General features: G+C 42.3%; 4 protein-coding genes across 4 annotated transcripts; 3 read left to right on the top strand and 1 right to left on the bottom strand.

Annotated features, from left to right (window-relative positions):
• Nucleotides 1-6,727: 6,727 nt before the first annotated feature.
• HETIRDRAFT_322796 (uncharacterized protein) lies at nucleotides 6,728-7,348 on the top strand (the record flags this gene model as incomplete). Its single annotated transcript, XM_009550328.1, has 1 exon — nucleotides 6,728-7,348. One exon carries the CDS (start codon nucleotides 6,728-6,730, stop codon nucleotides 7,346-7,348), a length of 621 nt encoding a protein of 206 aa, XP_009548623.1.
• A 611-nt stretch (nucleotides 7,349-7,959) lies between these two features.
• HETIRDRAFT_35301 (Metallo peptidase M16B) lies at nucleotides 7,960-9,739 on the bottom strand. The gene is made up of 3 exons (XM_009549612.1): nucleotides 9,529-9,739; nucleotides 9,109-9,230; nucleotides 7,960-9,045 (listed from the first exon to the last, which is right to left on the bottom strand). The coding sequence occupies exons 1-3, from the start codon at nucleotides 9,721-9,723 to the stop codon at nucleotides 8,058-8,060; spliced, it is 1,305 nt and encodes a 434-aa protein (XP_009547907.1). The 5' UTR covers nucleotides 9,724-9,739; the 3' UTR covers nucleotides 7,960-8,057.
• A 2,197-nt stretch (nucleotides 9,740-11,936) lies between these two features.
• Nucleotides 11,937-13,154, top strand: HETIRDRAFT_322774 (uncharacterized protein; the record flags this gene model as incomplete). Its single annotated transcript, XM_009550327.1, has 2 exons — nucleotides 11,937-12,768; nucleotides 12,877-13,154. 2 exons carry the CDS (start codon nucleotides 11,937-11,939, stop codon nucleotides 13,152-13,154), a joined length of 1,110 nt encoding a protein of 369 aa, XP_009548622.1.
• A 3,182-nt stretch (nucleotides 13,155-16,336) lies between these two features.
• HETIRDRAFT_419687 (uncharacterized protein) lies at nucleotides 16,337-16,903 on the top strand (the record flags this gene model as incomplete). Its single annotated transcript, XM_009550326.1, has 3 exons — nucleotides 16,337-16,352; nucleotides 16,413-16,628; nucleotides 16,752-16,903. The coding sequence occupies 3 exons, from the start codon at nucleotides 16,337-16,339 to the stop codon at nucleotides 16,901-16,903; spliced, it is 384 nt and encodes a 127-aa protein (XP_009548621.1).
• Nucleotides 16,904-19,568: the final 2,665 nt, after the last annotated feature.

Genomic DNA, 19,568 nt, shown 5'->3' with positions numbered 1-19,568 from the left:
ACTATTGATATTACAATTTTTAGAACTATTTATATTGTTCATTGCCCTATTATATAAAAGGTGCTTAAACTTGGTGTTTTCCTCTAGCTATTAGGCTATGGAAAAGACAGTCATGTTGGTATGTGATGCCAGAATGATATATTTGCTTGTCATGTAGGAAATATGTGCACCAAGCATATTAAGATATAGGCATGCCATATATATACCCTTGTCCCCACTCTCCATCTCACTAGTGGCTATTTGGAAAACCCCTCTCTCTTATTGGATCTTAATTATTGATAATCATTAATGATAATAATTTGAGCTAATTATGGCCAATTATTCATAATTATGTTTTTGATCAATTTTGCAAATTAAGGGTAGCATTGTCTATACTAGTAGGGTCCCATTGGATATTATACTCAATCATAGTTCTACACATTCTCAGTCCAAATTGTGTAAGTGCCATAATTTGTTTTTACCTTATATAAAGTGTATTATTTATTTTCCATTGGTTTATTATCTTCTTAGCTAATGTTTAAACTAAATCCTAAAAGGCCTAACTTTTTGGGTATTTATTGACCTGTTTATTTATTAGATAGAGGAAAGATAAATGTTGAATAAAATCAGAGATGTTGAGGTTGCTTATATTATGTCTACTTATTTAGATGACCAAGTTTATATATTAGACTTTGTGGCTTAGTGGCTTAGAGCATCTGTCCCAGGTGCTTGTATACATGAGGTTGTTGGTTCAACTCTGGCAAAAGGCAAGTTTCTTATAAGGTATATTCTGTGTTTAGGTATTGAACTAGTGTTCTAATAAACATGACTCTATAAGAAGGCTATGAGAACTGTGATGCTTGATTTATTATTATTATTCTGAAATTTCAAGTTATAATCAATCCTAATAATTCTTAATTTAAGAAAATTATGTCTAATTAGAACAGGTTTAGAAGAGGGGTAAGCTAAAAATGTCTAATCCTAATCTTTTATAATTTAGTATAGCAGAGCATCAATTATAGCTAATTAGAGCTTAATACAAGGGGGTGGTTTTCCAGATATCCTCGGATTTCCTTTTTCTATTTCCCTCTTGTCAAGATCTCTGTCTCAAGTACATTATAGCCTCTGATTTAAGGCCTAAAAATCATCTCAAAAATCATCTTAATTCCGATATGCTATTTTTATTTTCCTTAGTTATCCCCAGTTCTTTCCATTCCACTAATATTGCTGACCTGGTTGCCATCTTTGCCACCAAGCACAAGTACAAACCAGTTGCACAGAAAACATGACCAGTCTTGGCCAACCTTCCCAACAAGTTCCAAATTATTCAGAACATTCTTGGTGACCCTCTTGCTACCCTTCTGATGCTAATACCAAACCCCCCACCATTCGCACCAACTGGTAGATATACAGCCAAATGACACAACCTCATTGACAAAGTCCACTCAGACAACTTCTTTTGGCTGACTAAACAACAGCTCATGCATCATTTTATGTGTCTACAAGAGATGGGATTTGCCTGGGACAATTCAGAACATGGATGTTTCCGTGAGGACTTCTTCCCACCAGTCAATATGCATGTAGTTGAACACAAGCCCTAGATTCAGTGTAACATCCCAATTCCACCAGGCATCTACAACAAAGTGTGCTGACTTATCAAAACCAAGATTGCCGCTAGAGTTTATGAGCTGTCAAATTCTTCCTATAGATTGCACTAGTTTACAGTTGTCAAAAAGACAAATAGCACCTCCACTGGGACCAAACTCCAAATAATTCACAGCCTTGAACTCCTGAACACAGTCACCATCTAGCATTTAGGTGTGCCCTCGTATACCAATCAGATCACTGAATAGTTTGCAGCTCGCACTTATAGCGGCATTCTAGACCTCTATGTTGGCTATGATGAACGAAGACTCGCCAAATCTTTATGCAACTTCACTATATTCCAGACCCTGTTTAGTGCCTACCAACTTGTCACCCTGCCCATGGGATGGACAAATTTGGTCCCGATCTTCCATAATGATGTCACCCACATCCTCCAGCCAGAGATCCTAGACACCACCATTCCTTTTATCAATGATGTCCTAATTCAGGGCCCACTGCCCTAATACAAACTTCTGAATGATGGCTTTAAGATGCACCCCGACAACCCCAGCATTAGACGATTTGTGTGGGAGCACTTTCAAGGCCTCAATCAGGTGGTTCAGTGGATGAAGTACAGTGGAGGAACATTTTTGGGACACAAGGCGACACTCTGCATGGCTGAAATTATGATGGTTGGCTATTACTGCACATATAAAGAAAGGTTACCAGATGAATCAAGGGTAGAATTGATTATGAAGTGGGGACTTTGCAGGGATCTCTTAGATGTTCAGGCATTCTTTGGGATGATTGGTGTCATTCTGATCTTCATTCAGAATTTTGCATACAGAGTGCATGCACTGACTATGTTAACACACAAAGATTTTCCATTTGTGTTTGGCCCAGGCTAGATGGTGGCCCAGGACGACCTACAATTGGCACTTCTTGAATTGCCAGCCCTTCGGCCAATCAACCGTGGGTTGGCAGCAAAGTTATCCTTGCTGTCGATACCTTACAAATCGCAGTTGGCTTCCATCTCTGTCAATGTGCGCTCAACAATCCATAGATTTGGTACTATGCCTGATTCAGCTCCATCACTCTGAACGACCACAAATTGTGATTCTCCTAGCCTAAGCTTGAACTCTATGGCCTCTTCCGTACCCTCCGATCGCTCAAAATGTACCTCATTGGCGTTCAGAACCTGATAGTCAAAGTAGATGCACACTACATCAAGGGCATGCTCACTAACCCAGATCTTGAACCGCACCAGCATCAATTGGTGGATTGTCTCTATTCTTACCTTCTATTTCATACTTATCCATGTCCCTGGCACTTTTTATGGCCCTGATGGTCTCTCCCGACAACCACCACAACCCTCTGATCAACCCAAACCTGAAGACAACTTTGATGACTAGATCGACAATCTCTATGGCTTTTTCCATCAGATCAACAACATGTTCCTCATCTCTAACTCAACCTCAACAACTACCATCTTCACCTTTTCACTCATAGGCAATTCCTCGACTGATACTAACTCTGATGACAAAGGCCTGACCATCAACTATTTGGATATCCCAAAATTGCAAAAAGCTTTGGAAGCTGAAGAACACCTATAGTTGGTCCATGACTAGCACTGAACATTGGTTCAGCCCCCTTCTCTCTCCAACTCCAAATATGCTACCTTCCTACAATATTGCACTAAGTTCTTTATTGCAGCTGACAAGCTATGGAGAAAAGACTTGCACAGTTGACACAAGATTGTCGCAGCCCCCTCTAGTTGGATCACAATTCTCACTGCCGCTCATGATGATGTCGCTCACAAAGGCGTCTATGCCATGACTGCCTTGGTCACTGAATGCTTCTGGTGGCCACACATGAGGCAAGCATCTGAAAAACCACCCCCTTGTATTAAGCTCTAATTAGCTATAATTGATGCTCTGCTATACTAAATTATAAAAGATTAGGATTAGACATTTTTAGCTTACCCCTCTTCTAAACCTGTTCTAATTAGACATAATTTTCTTAAATTAAGAATTATTAGGATTGATTATAACTTGAAATTTCAGAATAATAATAATAAATCAAGCATCACAGTTCTCATAGCCTTCTTATAGAGTCATGTTTATTAGAACACTAGTTCAATACCTAAACACAGAATATACCTTATAAGAAACTTGCCTTTTGCCAGAGTTGAACCAACAACCTCATGTATACAAGCACCTGGGACAGATGCTCTAAGCCACTAAGCCACAAAGTCTAATATATAAACTTGGTCATCTAAATAAGTAGACATAATATAAGCAACCTCAACATCTCTGATTTTATTCAACATTTATCTTTCCTCTATCTAATAAATAAACAGGTCAATAAATACCCAAAAAGTTAGGCCTTTTAGGATTTAGTTTAAACATTAGCTAAGAAGATAATAAACCAATGGAAAATAAATAATACACTTTATATAAGGTAAAAACAAATTATGGCACTTACACAATTTGGATTTAGAATATGTAAAACTATGATTGAGTGCAATATTCAATAGAACTCTACTAGTATAGACAATGCTACCTTAATTTGCAAATTTGATCAAAAACATAATTATGAATAATTGGCCATAATTAGCTCAAATTATTATCATTAATGATTATCAATAATTAAGATCCAATAAGAGAGAGGGGTTTTCCAAATAGCCACTAGTGAGATGGAGAGTGGGGACAAGGGTATATATATGGCATGCCTATGTATAAATAAGCACAAGATTATTAGAGATGATCTTGATATGCTTAGTGCACATATTTTTTACATGGCAGGCAAATATATTATTATGGCACTACATACCAACATGACTGTCTTGTCCATAGCCTAATAGCTAGAGGAAAACACTAAGTTTGAGCATCTTCTGTATAACAAGGCAATGGACAGTGTGGATGGCATTGAGAATTGTAATATCAATAGTGGTGATGATTATGTGCTGTACAAGACAGTATTAACCACTGCACTAATAGACAAGGTCTGCAAGGCTACATGTAGCACATCCCTAAGCCCAATCTGCATGTTGTGTCCTGTAATGACCAGTAGCAGGCATTAGCTGACAATAACAACTTCAATGATCTTGTGTGCAAGGCCAAGGTACTGAGGTCTTCATAGTCTCTTGTGGCAGCTGCTAAGCTGCCAACAAAGTGGCTGGGGCATCAATGCATATTTCTCTCTTTCTAAGTCCCTTGTAAAGGCAGCTAGAAAATCAGCAAAAGAGCTACAAGATAATGGTGCAGGCATATATGAAGAAGAGTAATATGCTGAAATAGTATAAAATGTGCCACATCTTTACCTTCTCACTGATAGAGCAGTAGTACTTATTATTTCCTACTGCTAATTAAAGACTTCTTGGTATAGAATTAGTGCTAATATCATAAAATTAGAATCTAATCCAATGGTTACAATGTGTTGCTCCCAATTAGGAAATGAGACACTTTTAGATGCTATTAATACTTTTAGATACTTTTAGACACTATTAGATATAATCTGGAGCTAATACAAGGGGGTGGTTTTCCAGATGATCAAGCTCTGACATTAGACTGGCACTGACTCATAGGTTCCAAGCTTCTTGATTCTGCTTTGACTTGTGGTGCAAGGCTTTCCATGCCTTGACTAAGGCTTAGCTCTAATACCCCTTCTATCATTCTTCTTGCAACAGACTTGCAAGATTACTGGTTGCTGACAACAGCCCAATAGTTTCTTATAAAGCAGCCTTCCATGCCTCTTTCACCCACTAGGATCTGTTGATAAGAAGGCCTTCATAGAATTCATGGGTGAATTAATAGGTAAGGCTCACATTCTCCTTTTGTTCTAGAAATATCCCTTAACCTTTCTTTGCCCTGTTACCTAGGTTCTTGATAACTGAAGAGATTGATCAGCATCACTTAGGCATTGTCATAGTGCAATAAGCGCAATGTCAGCAAGATTTGCAATATACTCTTGAGTAAACATGTTTATACCACTTCTGGTCAGAGTAACACTCGAAAACATTCAAAAACTATCTTCTCATTAACTGAGCCCTAATTCAAAAAAATAGCACAAAGCAAATGTCTGTTAAATTGATACATATGATCCCTTTGTGCCTAATTTCTTTGATTCTTCTTGGTGAGAGAGGAGATAGCAATTTTTTGCAAAAGTAACACCCTTTTCCGCCAAAAGTGAGACCTCTGTATAATGTGATGTAGTCGTGTTTGTATGTGGCCCATCTTAACTGAAGCAGTCCTGAAGCTTTGCCATCGAGGCCACCTGCCTTGGTAAGGCAATTTATGTACCAAATGTAGCCTGGTTCATATTTCTGAAGTAGACTCTCAGATCTCACATGTACGGGCAGATGCATCTTGTGCAGAACTTCTGCCTCCACCTTTAATTAATTGCTGTTTGACAATTAAAGCTGGCAATCCTTCTATAGGACTGATCAGACAGATGTTCATTGACATCTGTGAGTGGCTGTTGTCATTTCTGTAATAATCCATGGTCAAAATTGAGTGGATAATCCTCACTTTACAAAGGAAAAAAAACATGCAAAGGTATATTGTGATGGAGGCATTCCTGTGTTCAGACCAGTGTATGGCAACAAGTGTAATACTTACTTCCATGGGTGCAGCTAATTGAGCACACCAGACCAATATGCATGGGTATATCTATCTTTCTTATAAGATTCATTGGTTGTCTTCTTGTTGAAGGTGTAACCCGTTCGGAGCACTACGGAGCAGTTTCAGGGTTTACAGAAGTATCGTATCTTATATTTGTTATTCTTTCGGTACCGGAACTGCTATCTTCTGTTATATACTTGCGGTCTCAACTCGCTCGGAGCACTACAGAGCAGTTTCGGGGTTTACGGAAGTATTGTACCTTATATTTGTTATTCTTTCGGTACTGGAACTGCTATCTTCTGTTATATACTTGCGGTTTCATGTCCGGGCTTCCTCAGACCTTCGCATTACCCATATAGTTTACCTTTCCATATCTATTGCTTACCCTATTGTAGTCAGTTCTACTCTAGGTGAATAAATAGACCTTTGTGTTACTCATGCGAGGCTGAGTCAGTTCTACTCTAGATTTCTACAGGTTATGGGCCCTGCCTTAATCTGCTAAGTCACTCTACTTGTAACTTTTTGTAACAAGCCTCGATACCATGTCTGCTGTTCCTATCTCTACTGACACCCTCCCATCAAATGTGCCAAGGCTGGACCCAAAGGGAACTAACTGGGTCATCTTCTCAATCTGCTTCAAGGATGCTATCACTGCAAAGAAGAAGTGGGGCCATTTTGACAGCACTGCTCCCCACCCCTCATTCATAGTTGCTGTAGGTGCAGCCTTATCCAAGAAGCAACTCGCCACGATTCAGACTTGGGATGATAACGAAGCATCTGCCAAGTATCTTCTCTCACAACGACTCCCTGACTCAACTGTTATTTGCACCAACAAGATTGCTATGGTAGCCGCACGCTGGGCCTCCATTGTCACTGACTACACTGCAAAGAGTGCATTTGCTCAGACCGCAGTTCGCAAGGAGTTCCTCGGCCTGTGTGTGCCTCATTCTGGCAATGTTGACTGGTCTCTGTGTGGCTTGAGGGGGAGTGTTGAAGGTGCAACTTGCTCGGAGCACTACGGAGCAGTTTCAGGGTTTACGGAAGTATCATACCTTACATTTGTTATTCTTTTGGTACCGGAACTGCTATCTTCTGTTATATACTTGCGGTCTCATGTCCGGGCTTCCTCAGACCTTCGCATTACTTGTGCAAGGCTGAGGTGAGCCCTATATAGTTTACCTTTCCATATCTATTGCTTACCCTATTGTAGTCAGTTCTACTCTAGGTGAATATATAGACCTTCGTGTTACTCGTGCGAGGCTGAGTCAGTTCTACTCTAGATTTCTACACTTCTAGACATAGAACAACTATCTTCTGTGTAAGGTCAGCCACAGGCATCTCAGTTCATGCATTCATGGCTGAGTCCCTGAATGCTTCTTGTGACCTGGTTCCCAAATTTGAGAGCAGCACCCATCCAAGGAACCTCTCCAGCCTCACCAACCACCCTTCAATGTGAGTCAGAGTTTAAGACATGGCCCCCGAGTGCCTTGCAAGTGGAAGATATGAATATGGAAATCTGAGAAGACATGATGAAAGAAGGATTCCGTTGGTAAGTCGTTGCATTTTGTGAAGGATTCTCATCATGCAAACGTGTCTGCAAATAGGCAGCGAGCTGTCCTTTCTAAGTGATTCATGAGAGCCAGAAATACACGGCTAATTCTTGGATTGGTCTGCTTTTCCCTCCATCCAATCAAAGGTATTGGATTAGATTTGCCTCAGGGCCCTCAACGTCTTTCAAAGGAGGAACGGCCGAAAGATCATTCCTCCAAAGTATATCGAAAGGATAAAAAGATCAAAATTTTGAGCACCGACAGCTGTATCGTATGCGACGTCTACTAAGCTAGCATGCGTCCAACTCTCTGAGCATCCGACTTATGCGCTCAACCCGACCTCGTCTCCGTACGGCAGCGCGCGCACGTCACCGACAACAACGAACGTTGGCTTGCTCTTGAGCAGCTCCGCCGTGACCTTGGAGATCGCGGTCCCGTCGACGGCGCCGAACGCCTCGAGGCTCGCCTGCACGCCTCCAAGCTGGCCCGCGAGCACCCTCGGCCCGAACGTGCCAACGAAGCCGTCCCTCGCCTCCACGCTACCAGCGATCTCGAAGCGCGCGCGCGCGACGGACCGTGCAACCTCTTCCTTCTCCAACGTCTTTCTAGCCGCGTTCTTCAGGACCTCGACCGCGGCCTTGGCGCCCTGCGCGACGGCGCTAGCGTCTGCGCCCTCGAAGAGCACGCCGAACAGCGCAGCGTCGCTATAGGGCAGGAGAACCGTGCGCGCGCGGACGCCCATCGGGAGCGCGATGGCGAGCGGCGAGGTGCCAGTGGCCCATTTGAGCGCAGGCGTCGGGGAGAGATATGCAGAGAGCGCGTGCAGCGCGGGGGTTGCAGCAGTGGACAGACCAAAGCCGACGAAGAGCGTCTGCGGACTGTGTGCGCTCGCGACGCGGGTCGCACCGCCATGGTACGCCGACTTGACGGCCGCAATGGGGGTGGCTGCAGCAGCGGTGCCGGCGGACTTGGACGCGGCGAAGCTCTTCTCGAAGAGGGCTGCGAGGACATCCGGAGCGATGCCGGTACCGAGGAGGGCGACGTTGCTGAGGTCGGCTATGGCCTGCGCCTGGAAAGCGTGAACGTCTTCGGTGGTGATGGAGCCCGTGCGCTCAGCATCGGCGAAGAGAGAGTAGCCGAGCCCGCTGCGGAACGCGAGCGCATGGGCAAGCTCTAGGGCCTGTGTGGACGCGGCATGGGCGGCGGCGGCGGACTCGGCGTGCACGGCGGGGAGGACGTATTCATTGAGTTCGTGGCGGGTAAATTTGGGGGAAGTAAGGAAGGATGTGAGGACGTCGACGAAGAAAGACCTATGGAGAAAAATGGCGAGTATCAATCTCAATGAACGTTGGGGAGGGGAGAAGAGGGCGTACTCGTCACCGCGGAGGAATTCGGCAGTCAGGGCGAGGTGTTCGCGCGAGAGTGTTGAAGAGAGAACCCCTCCATACAGCTCGGTCTCGCGCACCGTACCCAAAGCAGAACGCTGGCCAGTGCTCTATTGACGAATATGATATTAGTGCGATTGCGTGACGTTATGGAGAGTGAAAACAAGGAGAAACTGCAAGATAGCGTCCAAAATTTCTGCAGACGACGATATGCAAAGATGCATATGACGACGGAAAGGGAAGTGTTGTAAACAGGCGGCAAGTATAATTTCGCAGTGCTTCGAGACGAGATGCGCTGTACATTTTGCCATGCATCACGTCGCCAAAACCAGCCGTTCCTACGAATCCTAACGCCGCGATATGCCCTCACCCCCAGTCCCATCGTCCCTTGACCACCAAAACACGCACCTTGAATGCGAAATTCGAGAGGACATGGGCGACACCGGGCTTCTGCTCGTACCTGCTCCCTGCCTTCAACAGGACGGTGACGGACGAGGTGGGCTGGCCATTGTCGACAGCGGCGACCTTGGCACCGCCCGCGGCGTCGACGACGGTGGCGAAACCGCGAGCGTGTGTGCGAGCTAAGCGTGTCGCCCGGAGCATGGATGTGAGGTGGATGGAAATAAAGAAGTCGGTTTTCGGTCGCAAACACGCTCGACCTCGGCAATTCTCGGGCACCGCGCTTAGTCATCCGTTCTCACCTGGTCCAATCCCGATCCCCTCATTCCCGGATCCGCTTGCCTTCGACCATGGGTGCAGGAGCTGTTCCGTTCTTATCCAGTACCACAGGAAACACGGCCAGTGGAAATTCAGATTCTCAACGTCGATGCTCTCGCACGCACGATCACAATATGCAGAATACCAGCCAGATTGATCGCACACAATCTTCGAGAAGTACGGAGAGCGGCTGAGGTGCGCGAACGCCAGCGGCTGCCACTGAGTTGGTGACCGACCCACGCGATCAGCACGGTACTCGTCATAAATGACCCTACTACAGAATGTGAATCGGGGCCCCGGACTAGTCGCTTTTCAGATGACGATGACGGTATGGATGGGGCACTACAGCCATATCCGTATGCTCTCGAACGCGTTAGGCCGCGGTGAGGTACCGTCATCTCACAGTCGGCCAATAGGTTGCTGCACATGTTGACAATATAGGTTTCCTAGCCATAATATTTCCTCGCAGGAATCTTTGCAGAACCGATTTTGCATCCACGGTGAATTCCATGTGGATGAAATGCCAGCTAATTTTCCATATGGTCACTTCAATGTGTGTGACTACAATCCCTGGGATCACTATCATTAGAGGCCATGAGTGCCTATTATTAGCACTGGACAAGACATGAAGCCTAAGCTTGATTGAACTCGCTGGAGGGTCGGTGGAGATGATGTGGCTCTGAAATGTCGATCACTAGACTGCAGATGCTAATTTGGCGAGGACATGAGCATACAATATTGGATATGCGGACAACGTGCAGAACATTTCAATATCTTTCATGACAGCGCAGATGCAGTTGGAGAAGATGAGGTGGAGTGCATCTCCACAATGCTCGAGATGTTGCGCTTGCCGAACAAGGTTGGTATCTCGACTGATGTTCCCCTATTTCTATGTCCTGCAGCTGTCCCGCAGACGTCGTGATTCAAGCCAGCGTTCCCCGAAGCTTAAAGTAAAGACTTTCACCAACGCGCTTGGTACTTACCTAGACATTATGCAGATGTATGAGCCACTGTTGCGAGTTTTTGCACTGCTGCTGCTTCTTCAGGATGGTCGCTTGGACATGTCCAGAATGATGGCCTTGCTTTTTTACCGCGCTTCATCAGCTGTGCTCGGTGCATGACAGAACGCGCAGGAAAGGTGTGAGCCGTGACCGACGCGTCTTGTCACACTAAGGCAGAGACAAACAGACGCGTCCACTCGTTTAATACCTACCTTCACCATCACAGCGGCATACTCTACGCATCTCCGCGCATCGCGACGCGATCAATTTAATGCACGATGGAGGGTTCAAATCTTGGAATTTCCGGGCAGGGGAGTGACGCTTCCGGCGCCTTTCCCGTCGACGCCCGTGTCGGCAAATGGGCGGCGCCAAAAGCGGCAGAAGTCGAAGAAGAAGGCTTCGATTCCTCAGGCGACGAGGTCGAACTGCAAGATGATGACGACGACGGTGATGACGATGACGACTATGACTCGCTGCATTCTTATCACTTGTATCACTATACAGCTTGTCAAAATCCCATTGTAAGCGGTTTCTCTCATCCATTGTGATTCAGGTCACCTGACTGTGTCGACAGCTAAAATTGAACAATATACTGAGAAGGGGTCTAGACATCGAGAGCACCTTCGTGCATGGTCAGATGTACTCGAAGGATGACAGACCGGATCCTGGTCTCACAATAACTGGAATTGGACCTATTGGTCTTCTTCTAACTGAAGAAGCGGCTCTTTCCATTGTCTCTGCGTGTGAGGCAGGCGACATCATTGTGACACATCGACGCATCTTCGGTGTCTGGGAGGTTGCATGTGACAAGGTACATACTAGAATGTACATGATCACATGGTGCTCCTAATCTCACAGTGTTTTAGGTCGAGTCTACAAATCCAGCATAGGATGCATGGATCCAATCGATGGTCATTTCTCCAATTTGCAAAGCACTCGATGCAAAATGCGGAGGCGCACCCAGGTTGCAGCTTGCAAAGGTCTCATTGCAAAGTGCAGGCTCACGGCGGTGAGTACTGCTTCCCCCACTGTTCCAGCTGTCTTCTCATATGGGTCTAGTTCGAACATCCCTAGCAAGTGAGATTACGTTCCCTGCACATGGTGAAGGTACACTGGAAATTTCACAGGCACCATGGACTTGATGACAAGTTCAGCACTGTCCAAGTCATCCTCCCTTCCCATTTCTCAGGCAGGATGCTCTATCTCTCTCACTCCGGCCAAACAAAGATCATCAACTTTGCCCTCAATAGCTCATCTTCCGCAGCTGTTGTTGGCTATTACACCGGTATCAAACACAAAATGGAGCCTGTCGAGTCCAGCTACTGCTTCTCTCTATACTACGACCTTCTGCCGCCCGCAAATAATTCCCATGTTCCGCGTGTCCCAGAGGTGCTTGGTGTCCGCAATCAACTGTGTCATGCCTTGGCCTCTTTCAAGGAGCAACCTCAGCAGCGCGGAGAACCCAAGGTTATCCTGCTTGTTCTGCAGAACAAATACACTGATGCTGTTGACTTCAGTGTCGACTCCCTGAAAGGTGCAGACGCGCTGTTGTTCTTACACATTCGTCCTCTATCAAAGGAGCCCCGTCTATGTATGTGCCTTGCTCATATCACAATCACGGTGCACGGAGAGGCCACGCTGCCAACCGCCATGTGCCGTTGGGGCTACGGATACGTTCCATATTCTTTCGAGTCGGACAGAGACATCATAGAGGTTCCAGCAGAGGAGCTTGAACTTGATGTCGAGAGGCTGGAGGAGTGGGACATGGACAGGGTTGTGAGGCTGGACGGGATGCCGTTCGAGGTTTCTGGATTGCAGGGGATTGACATTGAGTGTTTCAGGGGGGGGAGGGGGACGTGGAGAAAGCTGGACAAGAAGCGCTTTGATAGGCTCGAAAAAACCAGGGTTGGTGCCTTTCCTCTATCTTCTTGTTGCTCAATCTTGAATCCGATCAATTGCGCTGTAGTACAGGACCCTGTTTCAAAGTAAGGTTTCTTTTGACCACTTGGGTCGGAGTCTCTTATCTACATGCATATAGCCTACAAACGTGCTGCACTGTTCATCTGGCCCAAGAACTGCAAGCTAGATGTCCACATTGGCAACGTCCATGCATATGCATCTCATTTGCTGCAGACCTCTATCTCACCTGCTCTGACAGAACACAAGGGCAGGATGGTCAAGTGTCTCATTGGATGGTGTGCGAAATGCTCTGGCGTGGCAAGCAAAGATGCCATCCGTGCGCTCCTTGAAGCTGCTCTGCGATGGAATGACATTCAGCTTCTGTCAAGGATATCTAAGAAGTGCTGCACTAGCTAGAACATAGAGCTGATGGGAGTTGAAGGACTCCTCTCTGCTTACCGTAAATTCGGCTGGGTGGTGGTGGAAGGTTTGTGAGGCCTTCACTTTTGTTCTTTACTGGGGTAGAGTGGCTGACTGGAGGCCTCACAGATGTAGTCAAAAATGAGTCGTTAAATTTGCAATGATATGCGCTTGTAAGCAGATTCAAGGAGGTACTGGTGGAGGGGAGCAACAAGGAAATTGAAAGCTAGTGCATCTTTCAAAAGGACTTGATTATACAGTTGCTTTAGAAAGTCGGCCCTGATCAGGTGGACTGGCTGGTGACTATTGTTAAAGAGCATGGTGCGAACTACCTGCGGACAGTGTGAGTTTTGTGCGAGAACTGTTTATGCATCTGTCTTATAAATAAACAAGTCAATAAATACCCAAAAAGTCAAGTCTTTTAGGATTTAGTTTAAACACTAGCTAAGAAGATAATAAACTGATAGAAAATAAATAATACACTTTATTTATGGTAAAAACAAATTATGGCACTTACATAATTTCAATTTAGAATATGTAAGAATACAATTGAGTGTAATATTTAATAGGACTCTACTAGTACTTAATTTGCAAATTTGATCAAAAATATAATGAACAATTAGCCATGATTAACTCAAATTAGTATTATCAATGATTATCAATAATTAAGATCCAATAAGAGAGAGGGGTTTTCCAAATGGCCATTAGTAAGGTAGAGGATGGGAACAAGGGTATATGTATGGCATAATGTATAAATAAGCACAAGATTGTTAGAGATGATCTTAATATGCTTAGTGTATATATTTCCTGCATAGCAGGCAAATATATCATTCTGGCACCACATACCAATATGACTGTCTTTTCCACAGCCTAATAGCTAGAGGAAAACACCAAGTTTAAGTATCTTCTATATAACAAGGCAATAAACAATGTGGATAGTGCTAAAAATTGTAATATCAATGGTGATAACAATTGTGTGCTGTACAAGATAATATTGACCACTGCACTGATAGACAAGGTTTGCAAGGCTACATGTAGCATATCTCTTAGCCTAACCTGCATGCTGTGTCTTATATTGACTAGTAGCAAGCATTAGCTGATAATGACAACTTGAATGATTTTGTGTGTAAGGTGTTAGGACCACATTCTAACACATGCTTTGTATGTGATCCAAGGGTGTAGTCATGTGGTGCACTCATATCTCAAACTAGAACTGTCAATTTGTTACCATTTACATGCTGACACATGAATGCTTATATATACATGACTTATTAACAAGTCTTAGCTTGAACACTTATGACTATTGCAATCAGTTCCTAATTGCTTACTGATATGGACAGACATTTGATACAGTTACCATACATAGTTAAAGTACTTGCTGTGGATGATGTATCTCAATTCTTTAGCTTACTTAGTGTTTAGAAGCATGGATCATATCTATATCTGGCCCTAAATAGTTTGTATATATAAATAGCCAAGCTGAGCTTCTTAAAAGATCAGCTCATTTACTTCGTATATATCTTGATTTCTGCACTATGCCTAATATATGGCTTTCTTTAGCCTACACATCACAAACTCTGTCAGATTAATCAAAACATACCTAGTCTGACAAAGCACTAGATCCATCTCAAAGCCCTTATCATTCTACCTGGAAAATCACCCCCTTGTATTAGCTCCAGATTATATCTAATAGTGTCTAAAAGTATCTAAAAGTGTTAATAGTATCCAAAAGTGTCTAATTTCCTAATTGGGAGCAATACATTGTGAGCATTGGATTGGTTTCTAATTTCATGATATTAGCACTGATTCTATACTAAAAAGGCTTTAATTATCAGTAGGAAATAGTAAGTACTACTGCTCTATCAGTAAGAAGGTAAAGATGTGGCACATTCTATACTATTTTAGCATATTACTCTCCTTTATATATGCCTATACCATTATCTTGTAGCTCTTTTGCTGGCTTTCCAGCTGCTTTTATAAGGGATATAGAAAGAGAGAAATGTTCATTGATGCCCCCAGCCACTTTGTTGGCAGCTTGGCAGCTGCCATAAGAGGCTATGAAGACCTAGGTACCTTGTCCTTGCACACAAGATCATTAAAGTTGTCATTGTTAGCCAATGCCTGCTACTGGTCATTATAGGACACAATATGTGGGTTGGACTTAGGGATATGCTATATGCAGCCTTATAGACCTTGTCTATTAGTACAGTGGCTAATACTGTCTTGTGCAGCACACAATCATCATTACTATTGATATTACAATTTTTAGCACTATTTATATTGTTCATTGCCTTGTTATACAGAAGATGCTCAAACTTGGTGTTTTCCTCTAGCTATTAGGCTGTGGAAAAGACAGTCATATTGGTATGTGGTGCCAGAATGATATATTTGCCTGCTATATAGGAAATATATGCATTAAGCATATTAAGATCACCTCCAACAATCCTGTGCTTATTTATATATAGGCATGCCATACATATACCCTTGTCCCCACCCTCTACCTTACTAGTGGCTATTTGGAAAACCCCTCTCTCTTATTGGATCTTGATTATTCATAATCATGTTTTTGATCAAATTTGCAAATTCAGGTAGCATTGTCTATACTAGTAGAGTCCTATTGAATATTACACTCAATCATAGTTTTACACATTCTCAGTCCAAATTGTATAAGTGCCATAATTTATTTTTATCCTATATAAAGTGTATTATTTATTTTCCATTGGTTTATTATCTTCTTAGCTAGTATTTAAACTAAATCTTGAAAAACCTGACTTTTTGGGTATTTATTAACCTATTTATTTATAAGATAGAGGAAAGATAAATGTTAAATAAAATCAGAGATGTTGAGGTTGCCTATATTATGTCTACTTATTTAGATTACTGAGTTCATATCTTAGACCTTGTGGCTTAGTGGCTTAGAGCATCTGTCCTAGGTGCTTGCATATATAAGGTTGTTGGTTCAACTCTGGCAAAAGGCAAGTTTGTTATAAGGTATATTCTGTGTTTAGTTATTAAACTAGTGCTCTAATAGACATGACTCTATAGGAAGGCTATGAGAACTGTGATGCTTGATTTATTATGATTTTTCCGAAATTTCAAGTTATAATCAATCCTAATAATTCCTAATTTAGGAAAATTATGTCTAATTAGAACAGGTTTAGAGGGGGGGTAAGCTAAAAATGTCTAATCCTAATCGTTCTTAATTATGCATAAATAGAACTAATTAGAGCATAATACAAGGGAGTGGTTTTCTAGATGAAGCATTACAGGACATAATTGTAAAGGACACAGAGACACATGGCTCCATGTTTGTCCCTATTATCCTCAGAAGCAATAAAATGACCATCTCTGTTGCAATAGGTCAGACCAAGTTCTACCCATTGTATAGATCAAGAGGCAATGTGCACAACAACATTCATCATGTGCATTGCAATGCAATCTTGCTCATTGGTTTTCTTTCAATTCCCAAGAGTAAGTAATGCTCCTTATACCTCTCTCAGTTGCTCACTAAATCCTCACTTATAGCAGATCAATAGTACCAGGATGACCCCACATTTTGCAGATTTCAACACTAGCTGTTCCATGCTTCTCTAGAAGCCATCTTCAAACTCCTTAGGTCTGGTATGATAAAGCCAGAGGTTACACATTGTCCTAATGGCCACTTCTGGCATGTCATTTATGGACTTGATCCATACATTGCTGATTATCCTAAGCAAGTTCTACTTGCCTGCACTGTGCAGAACTAGTGCCCAGGATGAGTACACACCTCCTTCATAGTGTTTTCATGCTTATTTGTACAGTAGGTGTACTGCGAGACCAAACAACTTGGATAAATTTGGTGATGGCATCTGGAAAACCACCCCCTTGTATTATGCTCTAATTAGTTCTATTTATGCATAATTAAAAACGATTAGGATTAGACATTTTTAGCTTACCCCCCCTCTAAACCTGTTCTAATTAGACATAATTTTCCTAAATTAGGAATTATTAGGATTGATTATAACTTGAAATTTCGGAAAAATCATAATAAATCAAGCATCACAGTTCTCATAGCCTTCCTATAGAGTCATGTCTATTAGAGCACTAGTTTAATAACTAAACACAGAATATACCTTATAACAAACTTGCCTTTTGCCAGAGTTGAACCAACAACCTTATATATGCAAGCACCTAGGACAGATGCTCTAAGCCACTAAGCCACAAGGTCTAAGATATGAACTCAGTAATCTAAATAAGTAGACATAATATAGGCAACCTCAACATCTCTGATTTTATTTAACATTTATCTTTCCTCTATCTTATAAATAAATAGGTTAATAAATACCCAAAAAGTCAGGTTTTTCAAGATTTAGTTTAAATACTAGCTAAGAAGATAATAAACCAATGGAAAATAAATAATACACTTTATATAGGATAAAAATAAATTATGGCACTTATACAATTTGGACTGAGAATGTGTAAAACTATGATTGAGTGTAATATTCAATAGGACTCTACTAGTATAGACAATGCTACCTGAATTTGCAAATTTGATCAAAAACATGATTATGAATAATCAAGATCCAATAAGAGAGAGGGGTTTTCCAAATAGCCACTAGTAAGGTAGAGGGTGGGGACAAGGGTATATGTATGGCATGCCTATATATAAATAAGCACAGGATTGTTGGAGGTGATCTTAATATGCTTAATGCATATATTTCCTATATAGCAGGCAAATATATCATTCTGGCACCACATACCAATATGACTGTCTTTTCCACAGCCTAATAGCTAGAGGAAAACACCAAGTTTGAGCATCTTCTGTATAACAAGGCAATGAACAATATAAATAGTGCTAAAAATTGTAATATCAATAGTAATGATGATTGTGTGCTGCACAAGACAGTATTAGCCACTGTACTAATAGACAAGGTCTATAAGGCTGCATATAGCATATCCCTAAGTCCAACCCACATATTGTGTCCTATAATGACCAGTAGCAGGCATTGGCTAACAATGACAACTTTAATGATCTTGTGTGCAAGGACAAGGTACCTAGGTCTTCATAGCCTCTTATGGCAGCTGCCAAGCTGCCAACAAAGTGGCTGGGGGCATCAATGAACATTTCTCTCTTTCTATATCCCTTATAAAAGCAGCTGGAAAGCCAGCAAAAGAGCTACAAGATAATGGTATAGGCATATATAAAGGAGAGTAATATGCTAAAATAGTATAGAATGTGCCACATCTTTACCTTCTTACTGATAGAGCAGTAGTACTTACTATTTCCTACTGATAATTAAAGCCTTTTTAGTATAGAATCAGTGCTAATATCATGAAATTAGAAACCAATCCAATGCTCACAATGTATTGCTCCCAATTAGGAAATTAGACACTTTTGGATACTATTAACACTTTTAGATACTTTTAGACACTATTAGATATAATCCGGAGCTAATACAAGGGGGTGTTTTTCCAGATGCTATGCACTAAGAAATATCCACATTATTTCCAGTTGCTTCCACAGAAGTTTATTGCCCTCAAATAGCTTATGCCCCTCAAATGAGGGGGGTGCAAGATCTTTTCAAGGTTATTTATTGCAGCACATGCCTCTTCAATCAATGGTGGTCCAAGAAAACTACTGCTATTAGCGGATCCTCCTATCTGGCTAGCATAATCATTATGCCAACCAGGATTAGTGGGCTAAATAGGTGAGTCATAGAGTCCTAACAACAAATTGGGATCAACTCACAGGCTCTGAACTTCTAAGGCCTGCTTTGACTTGCAGTGCAAGGCACTGCATGCCTTGATAAGGTCTTGGTTCCAACACTGCTTTTATCCTTCCTCCTATAGACTTGGACTTGCAAAGTCTCTAAATGCTAATAACAACAAAATGGCTATCCACAGAGCAGTCCCTCAGGCCTCTTTCATGCTTCAGGATCTACTTGTATCAAGGTGTTTATAGAGCTCATGGGTCAGTTCATAGATAAGACTTATATTCCCCTTGTATTCCAGAAATATCCCTCAAGCTTTTTTTACCTATTTCCCTAGGTTTTTGATAATAGAAGAGATGGATTGATGTTGCTTGGGCATTGTTGTATCGCAATATCAGGCAATGGTAGTGAAATTGACATTATTCTTATGATTTACAATTATTATTCTGCTTTCCTTGTAGTATTACTCAGAATTAATAAAAATCTATCTCCTCTTGAACTAGACCCAAGATCAAAAAAGTACCATAGAGAAAATATCCATGAAATAGGCGTGAGCAATCCCTTCATGCCCAAGTTCTCAGTTTTGTCATGTACATAGAGTAGATGAGTTGGGAATGATTATCATAATGCTTTCCTCTGCCATTTCATTGCAAGTGTGACATTTCAGGACCACGTGATATAATCGTGTTTGTTTGAAATGTGTCTTAACTTGGGCAAAAAG

The sequence above is a fragment of the Heterobasidion irregulare genome, assembly GCF_000320585.1.
Source record: "Heterobasidion irregulare TC 32-1 unplaced genomic scaffold scaffold_07, whole genome shotgun sequence".
NCBI classification, from domain to species: Eukaryota; Fungi; Basidiomycota; class Agaricomycetes; order Russulales; family Bondarzewiaceae; genus Heterobasidion; species Heterobasidion irregulare.
The sequence above is the reverse complement of the archived record's forward strand: the minus strand, read 5'-3'. Positions and strand labels throughout refer to the sequence as shown.